This window comes from Narcine bancroftii, chromosome 12 (genome assembly GCF_036971445.1).
Source record: "Narcine bancroftii isolate sNarBan1 chromosome 12, sNarBan1.hap1, whole genome shotgun sequence".
NCBI classification, from domain to species: domain Eukaryota; kingdom Metazoa; phylum Chordata; class Chondrichthyes; order Torpediniformes; family Narcinidae; genus Narcine; species Narcine bancroftii.
Genome location: NC_091480.1, coordinates 62458440 through 62471675, shown reverse-complemented (window position 1 = coordinate 62471675; position 13236 = coordinate 62458440). Strand labels below are relative to the sequence as shown.

Sequence of the window (13236 nt, the reverse complement as noted above, 5' to 3'; positions counted from 1 at the left end):
ATGCCTGCCTTGTTGTCCAGGAATCATTTTGTAATTTGACATGAATTTTTAGAAGTGGAAAAATTCTCTTAAGTAGCCAAGGCACAGTGAACCCTGTGAATTCTTGGGATCTTGGCCAGGTTGGAATTGCGCAAGATGCTTCCCCAGGTGAAATGTCTGTCGAAGCCTAGTACCAATCAACTATTCAAGCCCTCATCTGGATCATCCTGCTGAAAGATGGTGCAGAAGACATGAGAAAACTTGCAAACAAAATGTTTTTAAATTTTGTGGTGGAGTTGAGCTAAATCTCTGTCATGTGTCAGTCATCACTCACCTTTTCTGTTATGTGGTGTTTTGAGAGATTATATTCGTGGTGGTATTGCGATTGTAAAAAATACTTTATTAAATGTATCAGAAGAATTTGAGATTTTTTTCCCCTTTTTAGAAGTCGGCTTTTCTTCTATACATCAGGAATAAGCTTTGGTGTATTGGCTTCAGCCATTATTGTCATCTATGTCCTGGCTCGTTTCTTACCCAAGGTAGGTTGGAGAATGTCAAAAAATTAACTGACTTGTGTGTTTCTGTCCTGTTTTGTGAACAGGTCCTTGTATCCCAGCTGAATTTGCTTGCACTTTGAGGTGATGAATGTCTGCAGTTGTCAACTGAAAACTTTTGTTCACTTCATGTGACCACTATCAGCATTGCTTTTGTCAATGTAATGCAAGTTCAGTACATGATGGAAAAAAGCTTTTAAGGTATTCCATTCTCTAAAGTGGAGCCATGTCTGCACCAGTGTGCATTTTGACTGTCAAAAGCTGTTGTGCTCTGAACAGCATTGCGAAGTTGATTGTGTTGGCTGTGAAATTCAACCGTGGAAGTTGTATTCCAAATGACAATTATAATTGAAAGAGTTAAATTTGAACTCTGGTTGAGGTTGCCTTGAACCTGCCTTGGTGGGAGGGAGTAAAATTTACAAATCTGTTCTGCAGTTGGGTGGAAAATAAGAGATTTCCTTTAGTTTCTCAACCAGTATACATGTCACTTACCTCTCGTGCAAACAGAATGCCAAACCAAAATGCTATTTTTTTTTTCGTTTCCTATTTTAGAGAAGTTCTCTCTACTTGTTAGTGGCAGGTGGTTGGTCTGTGTCTCTCTATCTCATCCAAGTGACGATAAGGAATTTGCAGTTTCTTCTGAAGGATTACTGGCAGTATGCCTTGGGTGAGTGTGTTTATGGTTTTTAATTATGGTACATCTAGGATTTGTCTGCAGTGATGCCCAGCATATGATGATATATATTTACATTTTTGGCTTTTGTGACCATTTGTACTTAGTAGTAATTTTGTTGTTTGCAACTAATAATGGAACATCCCCAATCAAAAATGAAGGCTCCACCTTGGACTTTAATGCTCTTGTCATTTGCCTGTTAGAATTAAATATCTGTACTTCCTGTGAGACCAAGTCTTGTACAGTGGCTTTATGATCTTTGGAATGACCTGAACATTTATTACCCCAGCATTTCCTCTTGTCCCACCTCTCCTGTATTAAAGCTGCTAATATTGAAGGCATTTTTTAAAAAAAAAGACCAATCAGCCTACATCCTTTTCAAGGGTGATTCATTGTGAATTAGGATGGTGTGGGGCTAGATAGTTTGATCATATAAGTAAGTAAAAGTCATTTGACAGTAATTGGGAGCCTGTCACAATTCATTTCAGCAGGTATATTGCTTTTACTTAGCAAAAAGACATTTTTTAATACTTAAAATTGTAATGGAAATTGTGTAAGAGTTAAAAAAAAAAAGGCAAATCAGATGGAGGAGATTTTACGCTAATCAAATTAAGTTGAAGGAAAAGCAGCCAGGCTGATGTAGATGACATATTCTTGCACATCCAACTTTCCTTTCATTCTGCACTGCTTTTTATTCAAACATGAGGAAAAACTTTCCCTCACAGTCCTTGCAATAAAAATATCCATTACACAAACTGGACTGACCTCTTAGTTTGGAATGCTAGTCCCTATTTCCTTACTAGAATTTTTTAGTCCTTTGCATTTGGTGCTTCTCTTGAGATTTTTTTGTTTCTATATGGATTGTGTTGTATGATGGAACATGCCTGTTGTATCAAAATAATTTTTTATAGTGGGGGAAGAAAGCCAATATAAAGGCAGATATTCTCTACTTCGCTTCACTTCATAAAAGCTCTGAGGGCAGATTCAGCAGGTGAACTCTGAACCGTCTAGAGCACACATGTCAAACTCAGGCCCGCGGGCCAAATTTGGCCTGTGATATAATTATATTTGGCCCGCAAGATCATATCAAACATGTATTAGAGCTGGCCCGCTGGCCGCCGCGCCAGTATAGTGCATGCACACCTAATACTACAAATCCCAGACTGCTTTGCAAATGCGTCGGCGCCGGCCCGTCAGCCCGCTAATCGCCCCCATCTCCTCTCTTTACTTTCATCAGCATCTGTGACCTGTCGCCCAACTCACACGTAATAAACCCCTTACGAAAAATGGCCAAACAAAAGACAGAAAACAGGACCTTTCAAGACAGGTGGGAGGCAAACTCTGACCCCAGAGTTTGATGAACTTGCATCTAAGAAGAGATGCCAAGTATCTGGTTTAGACCCAGGTGCATCAGAGTAAATCACCGTGGAGCAAGCTCAGCTTGGATTCATATTTTCTTTGGTTCACTTTGGACTGTTCCTAGTTGAAAGATTGGATTTTCATTGAAGCAAGTTGTTATTTTTTTGACGTTGGCTTGTGGAAAAAAAAATACATTTAACAGGAGCTTAAAGGCTATAGAGAAATATTATTTATTGAATATTTTATTTCTCATTTGTTAATGCTTCGTCTGGAAAGAGTTTAACCAAAACTATGATTAAACATTTATTTTAATAAGAAAAAGTTTAACATTACATATGTTGAAAGAAGAGAAAACCTGCAGATGTTGTTGAAAATTTTCCATAAATATTTAGTTTGGCCCACGACTTAGTCCAAGTTTTTAATTTGGCCCTCGGTGAATTGGAGTTTGACCCCCCTGCCCTAGAGGCTAGACTCAGAGATGAAGTCACTCCACTTCCTGCATTAAAGGATTGCTGGTGAAAGTGGCTACAAACAGGAAGATAAGATGACTGACGTTGTGCTGACAGCCCCGTTGCCGCGCTGCACTGTCACTGAGCAGCTGGTGGAGCGGTCAAGCTGCACTCCCTCATGCCATCCCCCTCCTGACAGGGAAGAGGGCTGTCAGGTGGCGGGGTGGCAGAGCTGTCGCAGTGCAGCCGCTGCTGTGCTACGCATCCTGCCTCTTTTGCCCTGAGAGGCCGGTGTGCTGTCCGCCTTTTCCATCCTCTGCATAAAAGGTAAATTTGTTTTTCTTTAAAAATGAGCAGGCGATAATGCAGGTTTTGTGCATAAAAATCCCTAAAAAGTAAAAAGGCAGGATATAAACCAGCCCACACCCTGCTTAGCTGATGCAAGCATTGACTGAATTCAAAAAACCTACTTTTTGAAAGGTGCACCTATGTCTGTGTTTTTTTTTGTGTTGACTTGAGCAATTTAATTTTTTTTGCCAGGGAACTGGACCATTTCCCGCAGAGCTGAGGCATGAGTGGTAAAAGATAGTACATTTCATGTACACCCCTGCTGTTATCTACCAGCATATTTGTGTTCACCTGCTACGGTCAGCTTTAGGAGATTTTGGATGATCATTGTTCTATTTTTATTCCATTGCAGTGAAGAAGTACTTGATCTCTTCTGCTTATCCATCCTTATACCAAGTAGTGTAGCCATGTCTTTCTGCCCCTAGCCACTCCTTTGTTATGTGCCACTCTGCAGTTAAGAAATGATCTAGGATTGTGCTCTCCAGATTATCTAAGACAAGCAGGCAATGAGTCAGTAATGTTTTCTCTTCCTGTACTGTTGATGTTTTAGGCTATGTGACAATTTCTGGCTTCATCAGCTTCGCTGTCTGTTACAAGTATGGGCCTTTTGAGGAGGAGAGAAGCATCAATCTGCTGAACTGGACCCTGCAACTCTGTGGACTATTTCTCATCTACTCTGGCATTCAAGTGCGACAGGTTGCCTTAGCCCTCATCGTTGTAGCTTTCTGCATCAAAAACATAGAACTACCCTTTCGGTGGTCATACACTGTATACAAGTAAGCATTGTGTATCGTAGATGTACAGCATGGCAATAGGCTTTTGGGACGTAGAATCCTTGCTGACCAAACATTCCCTGGGTGGCATGGTTAGCGTAGCAGTTAGTTGTTACAGCACCAGTGATCGGGTCCAGGGTTCAAATCCTGCGCTGTCTAAGGAGTTTGAATGTTCTCTCCACATCTGTGTGGGTTTTTTCCTGGGGGTTGTCAGTCAATTGGGCGGCATGGGCTTGTGGGCCAAAAGGGCCTGTTGCCATTTTGTCTAAATTTAAATTTTAAAATATTTACACTGATGCCCATTTATTCTCCTCAATTAAACTTCCCCAAATTCTACCACTCTAATACATGGCCAATTAACCTCCTGACCCACATGCCTTTGGATATGGAGGAAATTGGAGTGCCTGAAGGAAACTCCTTGTGGTCACTGTGACAGAGTATATAGATATGATTTTGAGAGATAAATTGGGAAAGGTTTGTTAGAGTAGGTCACATACAAACACTTTAAAACTGATCTTATTTAAAATACTGGAGCTCTGCCCCATGCTAGACATGTCTGGGCCAACAGTCTTTGCAAGAGCTTTGGAGAGCACCCAAGAGACTTCACTAATGGATTGTTGTTTACAAAAGGCAACAGATGAAAGATCTTGTTGGAGCAGCAGATTGGAGTTGTTCTAAGAGGGGCTTGTGGTTTTGCAAGCAAGGAGAGGTCAAACAGGCTTTCTCAGAGAGAGAGAGAGAGAGAGAGAGAGAGATCACTTCTACAGTGTTACAGCCATCAGAAAAAGCTGGCAAGCTTCTGGAAAGCCCCATTTGGAAGACGGGTTTGTACGTGCTTTATTCAGCCTGGTCAAAGCCCTTGTGATTCATGCAAGAGGAGAGAACTGGCTGACTAATGTTTCACTTGGAATAAGAGAAACAAAAAGGCACTCTGGAGACCTGAAAGAAAGAGGTTCTCATCTGGTGAACCCTGAAGGGGGAAAGTTTCGTCAGCAAGTCACTGATGTGACTGATTTTAAAAAGGAATCAGTTGTGGATGTCCTGGAACAACCAATCTCTCTCTGAAAATTGACAAGAACCTTTCAAGCATCAAAGTCTGATGAACTTTACAAATGTTAAATTCTGTGCACAGTATAAGAATTGCCTGCAACCAGTAAACTTGGAGGAATGGAAGTGAGATTGGACTGTGAACCAAAGAACTTTTCTGAACTTGCACACACATTACATACACGTGCGCTTAGAATTAGAAGGGGGTTAAGTAAGTCAATAGTGATAAGTTAGTTTGATTCTGTTTTCATGTTTAAAGATAATTAAAAGCAACTTTTATTTATGTAACCATTTGTCTTGGTGAATATCTATTGCTGCTGGGTTTTGGTGTCCTCTGGGCTCGTAACATCACACTGACTAAAAATGAAGTCAAGGCCACATGGGTTTCCTCCATACCCAAAGGCATGTGGGTGAGGTGGTTAATACATCTGATGAATTGCAGAGGATTTGTTTTCTCACCTCATTATTAATTGGCACTGTCAAACCCACCTGGGGATACTGGGTGAAATGAGTGGATTTCTGGGGCGCAAAGCATTCCATCGTTTCTGTGACGGAAATACTGTAATACTACAGTTATGGGTTCATACTAACAGCTTCTCAAATAGTTCCTGCTGCTTTCACTATGTACCCAGTGACTGTTGACTTTGGTACAAAACTCAGGCATCAAGTTGTACAGTGTTTTTTTTTCCCATGGACACACACCTTCATTCGCTGTGATGCATCACCAGATAACTGCAATCCCAGCTGTGCTATTGAACCCGCAGACAAGGGTGGTGCTGTTATGGTTTGGCATACTGACCTCTTCCTTGCCGAGGCCAAACAGCAGCTCTCGAAACCTTCAAACAGGACCCCGCCAAGAAATATCAAGTCGCTGTCTCCTGCATTATTGCTGATCTCATCATTTCTGGTCATCTCCCTTCCACTACATTGTTTCCCAACCCCACACTGCCCAGTTCTACCTCCTATCCAAGATCCACAAACCCAATTGCTCCAGTAGACCCAGTCTCTCTCTTTCCCCACCTCTCTCCCTTCCTCCAGCTACCCACCCCCTTCTCTTATCAGAGAGCATCTTTCCCAACCCTCTTCTCCCTATCATCCCTCAGCTCCTTTCCCCCCCACTCACCTGTATCTCCTATCACCTGCCAGTTTGTGCTCCTTCCCCTTCCTCCCACTTTCTTATTCAGGAAGTAAAACAATGGTTGAAGTTGAAACACAATGCTCAGGAAACTCAGTGTACTAACAGTGTACTTCATGTAGCAAAGATAAAGATACAAACCCACATTCCTGAGGAAGGGCTCTGGCTCGAAATGCCAACTGCCTTTTGCTTCTGATGGATGTTGCATGACGAACTGAGTTTTGCCAACACTCTTATGTGCAACACGTCAATATCCTGCCTATGTTGCTGTTTGTACTTTGTGGGCATCATCTAGTGGGAATTGTAGATTGGTGGCGACAAGGAAACTTAAATTATCAGCTCTTGGCATTGTGTAGTAGCTTGTAAAATGCATTGGGACTCCAGTAGTTTATAGAGTTCTAAGTTATTTGATTAAGTACCTCTAAATACTTTCATTTTAGTCAAATGCTCAAACTAAGAGACAAGCCAGAGTCTCGCAGGCTTCTAACTGAAGAGGAATTTCAAAGGGAAGGAGAAGTAGAAACCCAAAAAGCTTTGGTGGAACTGCAAAAATACTGCAGCAGCCCAGACTTTAATGCGTGGAAAATGGTGTCCAGACTTTCAACACCAAAAAGGTAATGCTCTTATCCCATTTAATCCTCTTGTGCTTTTGCTGTCCTCCTCCGTCCTGAGAAAATAAGCAACTTCTTCCCAGGCATTTTCAGCACTGCCCTTAACCTGCTAGTTAGATGTGCAAGAGGGTAAAGGGTCCTGACCTGAAACTTTGTCTACCAACGAATGCTACCTGACCTTCCAAGTTCCTCTCGCTTCTCGCTGTTTACCTTGTGTAAATGGTTTTCCTGATTTATCTTCGAATAAAGAAGCAGCCAGGTAAGGATTTCCCACCTGCCATTGACTGTACAATCAAGGCCAGTAACTGGGTGCATGGTGAAATTCCAGGTAGTAAATACAGCTCTTTTGCTCTCTGTGGCTTGGCAAATTAGAGCTCATCATAACAGTTTGTGCATCCAGCTCCAAATTAAAATCCAAATAAGCCGAAAAGATACATTGAGAAAGAGTGATGGTGCCCATTAAGCCTGTTGCTTTTTGTCTGTGGGCAGGGGTAGTTAGTCTTTTTCTCTTGGTTGGGGTATCCAAAAGAAGAGAGCATAGGTACAAGAGAGAGAGATTTAGAGGAAGAATTTTTTTTTCTCTCATTGGGTTTGGAATGTGGAATGCGTTGCACTGCCTGAGAAAGTGGAGGCAGAGACTCTCACATTTGAGAAACCTCCAGACAACACTTGCATCCTCAAGGAATAGTGGGTTACAGACCAGATGAGGCTCTTGTAGATAAGATGACTGTGGGCCAAACAACCTGTTTCTACGTTGAATGACTTTCTGACTCTGAGATCAGCTTCCTTCAAAATGCTCATTTTCCTTGTAGAAGTGGATAACCTGAATATTCAAAGCTTGACGCTAAAGGGCGGCACAGCTGACGTAGCAGTTAGCGTAACGCCTTTACAGTGCCAGTAATTGGGACTGGACCTGGGTTTGAATTCCACGCTATCTATGGAGTTTGTACGTTCTCCCCATGTCTGTGTGGGTTTTCTCTGGGGGCTCCAATTTCCTCCCATCCTTCAAATACGTGTAGATTAATGGGGTGTAAAATGGGTAGCATGGACTCGTAGAGTCGAATTGCCCTGTTGCAGTCCTCTGTCTAATTGTTTTAATTTAAAATTTAAACAGGCATTCAAATGATTGTTCAAGGTCATTGCTTGACATCTTAAATATGCAGCTGGTCTAAACCTTGTGCGCTTTGTGCTGGAAGATGTTTATATTTCAGTGTAAAGACTGAAGTTTGAAGTTCCTTGAGAATGTCTGGGAAGCAGTTTATCATGAAAAAGAATCACACTTCAATAGGGTGGCGTGGTTCGTACAATGCTGTTACAGCGTCAGCGATCGGGACTGGGCTTTAAATCCCATGCTGTCTGTAAGGAGTTTGTACGTTCTCTCTGTGTCTGTGTGAGTTTTCCCCAGGGGCTCCGGTTTCCTCCCACCGTTCAAAGTGTACCTGTGGTTGTTGGTCATTTTGGTGTAATTGGACGGCATGGGCTCGTCGGCTGAAAGGACCTGTTACCGTGCTGTGTCTAAATTTAAATTTAAAATATTGGATGTAGTCATTTCCAGAAAGAGGGGCTGCAGTGGTTACCTGGGTTATCTACCATATGCAATAGACTTAAATGCATATTAGGATAAAAACAAAAATGTAACATGAGGTGTGTCAATGTCACTGACAATGAAGATTTTGCTTCCTCAACACTTTTGGGTGTATTTTATGGATTTTGGCAGCTGATTATGAAAATCACCTTAAAATTGTGTTATCACATACTGTTTTTTAGATATCACCAATTTTTGTGATTTCCTGTCATATCTTAAGTCTACTTCAAGTGCAACATGTCATTGAAAATTCATTTTCTGCATTCGCACTTGGGCTTCTCCCGGCTGATCTTGGTGCCGTCAGTGACGAACACGGTGAAAGATTTCACCAGGATATTGCGACCATGGAAAAGTGATATCAGGGCAACTGGAATCCATCAATGCCAGCCGACTATTGTTGGACATTGACATGAGAGGCATCAGATGCTGAGTACAAATGAAAATCAGCAGCAAAACATTTTTAGGTCGGTTGAGCTAACGCGATGTGTCAGGATCATGATGTGATTAAACAGGCTGAATTCAATAAAAGTTAGTTTAATGTTTCTCCAACTTCCTACATGATACTGAAAATCTGAAATTATCTTTGTGTTCAGCTTGATGTTGTCTATCGTAATCCCCAATTGTTTTTCAGGAAGCAAACCTGTAAAAAAAAAAAATTGTTGTCCAGTGTTACTTTCTCCAATATCTCTTCTAGTCACAGATAAGGCCATTATTTCCAGGCACGTTTGAATGTAACTTTTAAAATTATTAAATTTAGACCTACAGTATGTTAACAGGCCATTTTGGCCCATGAGCCCATGCTGCCCAATTTGTACCCAATTACCCTATACCCCCACTACATTTCGAATAGTAGGTGGAAACTGGAGCCCCTGGGGAAAACGCACACAGACACAGGGTGAACGTACAAACTCCTTACAGACAGCTCGGTTTTGATCGCTGGTGCTGTAAAACTGTAAAACGTTGCGCTAAATGCTACACCAGCCATGCTGCTCCTTTTGAAGCTGACCTTTAGGAGGTAGGCAAGAGTAGCCTTTGAAACTTGTTTTTTTTTAAAATTGTACAAAGAGAGCATGCTTGTTGTCTCTAGTGTTCTCCCTCAAATCTCTTGCCTCTTCACAGTTAGGAGGTTGGCGTATGAGATGGAATCACTGATATCAGCTTGAATTCTGTCAGCACCATGGTGGTACATAGATGGAATGTTGTTTTTCCTGTTTGGACTGTCCGGTCTCAGCATCATTAAAACCCATTTTCCAAACACAAATCTGATGCAAATTTCCTTCCTCCTTGAACATGAACTATTTCTTCACCACCCATCCTCTCCAATTGTCCCATTGTGAATATTTAGGTGTCAAAGAAGCTTGTTGAATGCTCCAAACTCTTGAGGAACTCCAAAATAAAAGTGGTGCTTTGCCCACAGGATTTTCTATCTCCTCAATTTAAAAAAAACACACACATTTCAAACAGCATGTAACCAATGGTAAATTATAGTCAAGCTCTGACTGAAGTAATTCAACTTTATCAAGAGGCCTATTATTGCTTTTACTTACTTTCCCCCTCAGTTGAAGTACATGGAAATCTGGTTGGCAGAATGGTTTGATTCCCCCCCTTTTGTGCTTGAACTGATACTGGCACCTCCATTTCTATTCAAAGCGAAGGGCACTTAGCTATTGGAAATCTGTAGCATTGGACATGCAACGGGAACTATGGGGTTCAGCTCTAGTGTTTTCCCTCTGAGTAACTTGCTGACACCAGCATGGTGTGTCTGATTGGATATCATTAATGCATTGATTCATACTCTGGGTGAGGAGGGGAATGAATTGATAACTTCAGAATAATACATCCTTTCTCCAAAGATGTCTCTCTACTTGTAACAAGATAAAGTATTATGCTGGAAGAGTTTTTATAAAAGTATCTATTTGATGTTGCTGATGTATTTCAATTGCTCTTTAGTTTGAGACATTGATGTGACTGTGGGGTCTATCTTGCTTCCAGATTTGCTGACTTTGTTGAAGGGGAGTATCACCTTAACCCTAATGAAATTTCTGTTCACGAACAAGAATACGGTCTTGGCAGTGTGCTTGCTCTGGAGGATGTGATCGATGATCCTGATTTTTATGACAGCTAATATTGAGACTGGGCCTTGGTGGAAAATGTTCCAAGTGAGGTCCATCAATCAGAGATGAGGACACCTTCTGTGGATGATGAAGCAGTTTGCATTGCTTTTTGTTTGACTCCTGACCTGGATCATTGAAATAATTAAGATGCCATTCACTATTGCATCATAAACTTTGTAATTACTTCAGTACAGGTAGGATCTTTATCCAGATTGGAGCAGGAATGCTGAGGACTGATGCTTTATGCATCACATTTGTGCATTGTAGCTGTCATGCCCCTGAAATGTATGGGACATTTACCAAACAGTTGCAGTAAGGATGTTATTTCTTTGTATTCAGTCTCTTATAAGTTTGAGTTCTTAATGACTTTTTTGGCTGCTTTTTAAAAAAAAAAATTGATCTTACCTGGTGCACTACTTGGAATTCAGGGAAGCCAAGAAACCAATCACTCTATTTGGAAGCAATAGCTTATGTCAGGGGTGATAGGAAATAAAAAGTCACATTTAGATCTGACTGCTATAAACCATGAGAAAAGAAATTGTGTTTCCATGGCCTAGTTAACTTTTCAGCACCATTATTCACATTTTTATCATTTTTAATTCAATTTTTTAACTAAATTTGCTGTTGTAGCTATTGGATTTTTCAAATAAAATATTTACTATTTTTCTATTTTAATGCTCCTTCCTCTGTCCTTTGACATTAAAATTAAATGTCTGACTGAAAATATATTAACTCTATCAACTGCAAAATTGTATATTTAAATCAAATTGAATCTGCTTTGTAGTTGTACCAAAGTCCACGAGTCTTTGGTGGTTGTGTCTGTGCAAAGAACACTTCATGATCGAAGTTCCCTTTTATTCAAATAATGAAGTGGTACAGTATAAATATTGCAGTTTGTCCTGTTTTGGGCTATTTTATCTTGGTTTTAATCTTTGCTTATTCTTTGAAGGGCTCAAGGCCAAAATGTCAGCAATATATCTTTATCTCCTGCGGACACTGCGTGACTGGCTGAGCTCCTCCAGCATTTTGGTGTGTTTTTACTGCAATTAGTGTCTGCAGACTTGTGTTTCACTTAACTCTATCAAACTGCATGATCTATTTCTTTGCTCTACAGTTGCTCTAATGTAGGAATAGCTCAAACCAAACATTTTCTTTTGTGGTCTTCTCTCAAAATGTGCAAATGAGAGCTGACTCCTTTTTCCAATAGTTGGCATCTGTTTATAGAACTTTTTAATTTCACTGGAACTATTAGCGTATGATTGTCTCTTCTGTTCTTTCACTCCACTCTCTGCTTTGGGGTATCAAAATGAGTGGAAACTTGACAACCCTTTAAACAGTATTAACAGAGGATTTCCTCCTTTAATGTGATAATAAGCACTGCTGCAGTGAACTGGAATTTTCAATTTTAGGAATGACAAGATCTTAAACTTTTTTAGGGTTGGGGGGGAAGAGGAGGGCTTAAAAATAAGCAATGTCTTGTCGAATATCTAGATGGAGCCAGTCTGAGTCAGATTTACACTATTACTTTGAGTTAGCTGAACAATATGGGAACATTTGTATTGCAGTGATTTGTATTTAAATATCTTGGCTGTGATCAGAGAATGGAATTGAGATAGAAGTGGTGTACTGCTGAACTCCATAATAGAATATGTTCTACCACCTTCACTTGCAACAGCAGTTCACTCAAACTTTGTTCTTGCTTTGTTATTGAAAACAAATGAAAGGAGGCGCTAATTTTCCAGGTTACTCCATCCAGGTAATGCTGGTGCTATTGTATATTTAGAAATATTCGTGTGGATAACAGATACTCTTTAAGTGCCAGCGACCAGGGTTCAAATCCAGCGTTGTCTGTAAGGAGTTTGTAGGTTCTCCCCGTGGGTTTTCTCCGGGTGCTCCGGTTTCCTCCCACCCTTATGGTTTTGGGTTGATTGGTGTATTGGATGTCACGGGCACGTGGACTGGAGGCCTATTACCATGCTGGATGCCTAATTTTTAAAAAAATATTTATTTTAAAACAATACTTTGGAACTTTAGCTTGTTGTTTATTGACTGATGCCACTGTTTTTGATTCCTGAAATTGCTGTATATTGGATGATGAAGTCTGGTGCAACATGTTGGCTTTAATTAGAGTTTAAAATTTGGGTTTAAAAGTAATTGGCTATGCAATAGTCACAATAACCAATGCTCAGGCAGTTTAAACTCACCAAACCTGGAGCCAGTGGCACAAATCGTGTAAATTGTATGTTTAAATCTGACTATCTTGTATTTTAATGTTTTGTTAAAATTATTTTGAATTGCAATAAACATCAAGAAAATGTCTGGTTGACTTGCATCTTTCCATATGTGAGGGGAAAATGTAGGGTTGTGGTTGGGAAGAAGTGTTCTGCATTTGGTTGGGATAGGAGAGGGAGGGTGTTTTTTTTCCTCCTTTGGAAACATTTAGCTTGGGTCCCGTGCTTTGGTTTGAATAGTCCATTAATCTCCTAGCCCCTCTGATCTGTTCTACCATTCACTTAAATCTGACTAAATGCCAGCTGAACTCGAATTTCCCTATGTTCTTTATTAACTTTGCCAGTGAAATCGATGTCCAGAAATTTCTTTACCACTCT

At 40.6% G+C, this 13236-nt stretch overlaps 1 protein-coding gene across 2 annotated transcripts in view; it reads left to right on the top strand.

Moving 5' to 3' along the window:
• The window catches only part of nemp1 (nuclear envelope integral membrane protein 1), a 53818-nt gene extending 40874 nt beyond the window's left edge, over positions 1 to 12944 (top strand). The window contains exons 5-9 of one of the 2 annotated variants that reach the window (XM_069906385.1): positions 425 to 518; positions 1086 to 1200; positions 3913 to 4138; positions 6758 to 6931; positions 10506 to 12944. In XM_069906385.1, the coding sequence (XP_069762486.1) occupies positions 425 to 518; positions 1086 to 1200; positions 3913 to 4138; positions 6758 to 6931; positions 10506 to 10638 (742 nt within the window). In that variant the 3' untranslated portion in view covers positions 10639 to 12944. Of the gene's footprint in view, positions 1 to 424; positions 519 to 1085; positions 1201 to 3912; positions 4139 to 6757; positions 6932 to 8695 lie in introns of both variants that reach the window. The other variant, XM_069906386.1, reaches the window with a different exon arrangement.
• Positions 12945 to 13236: the final 292 nt, after the last annotated feature.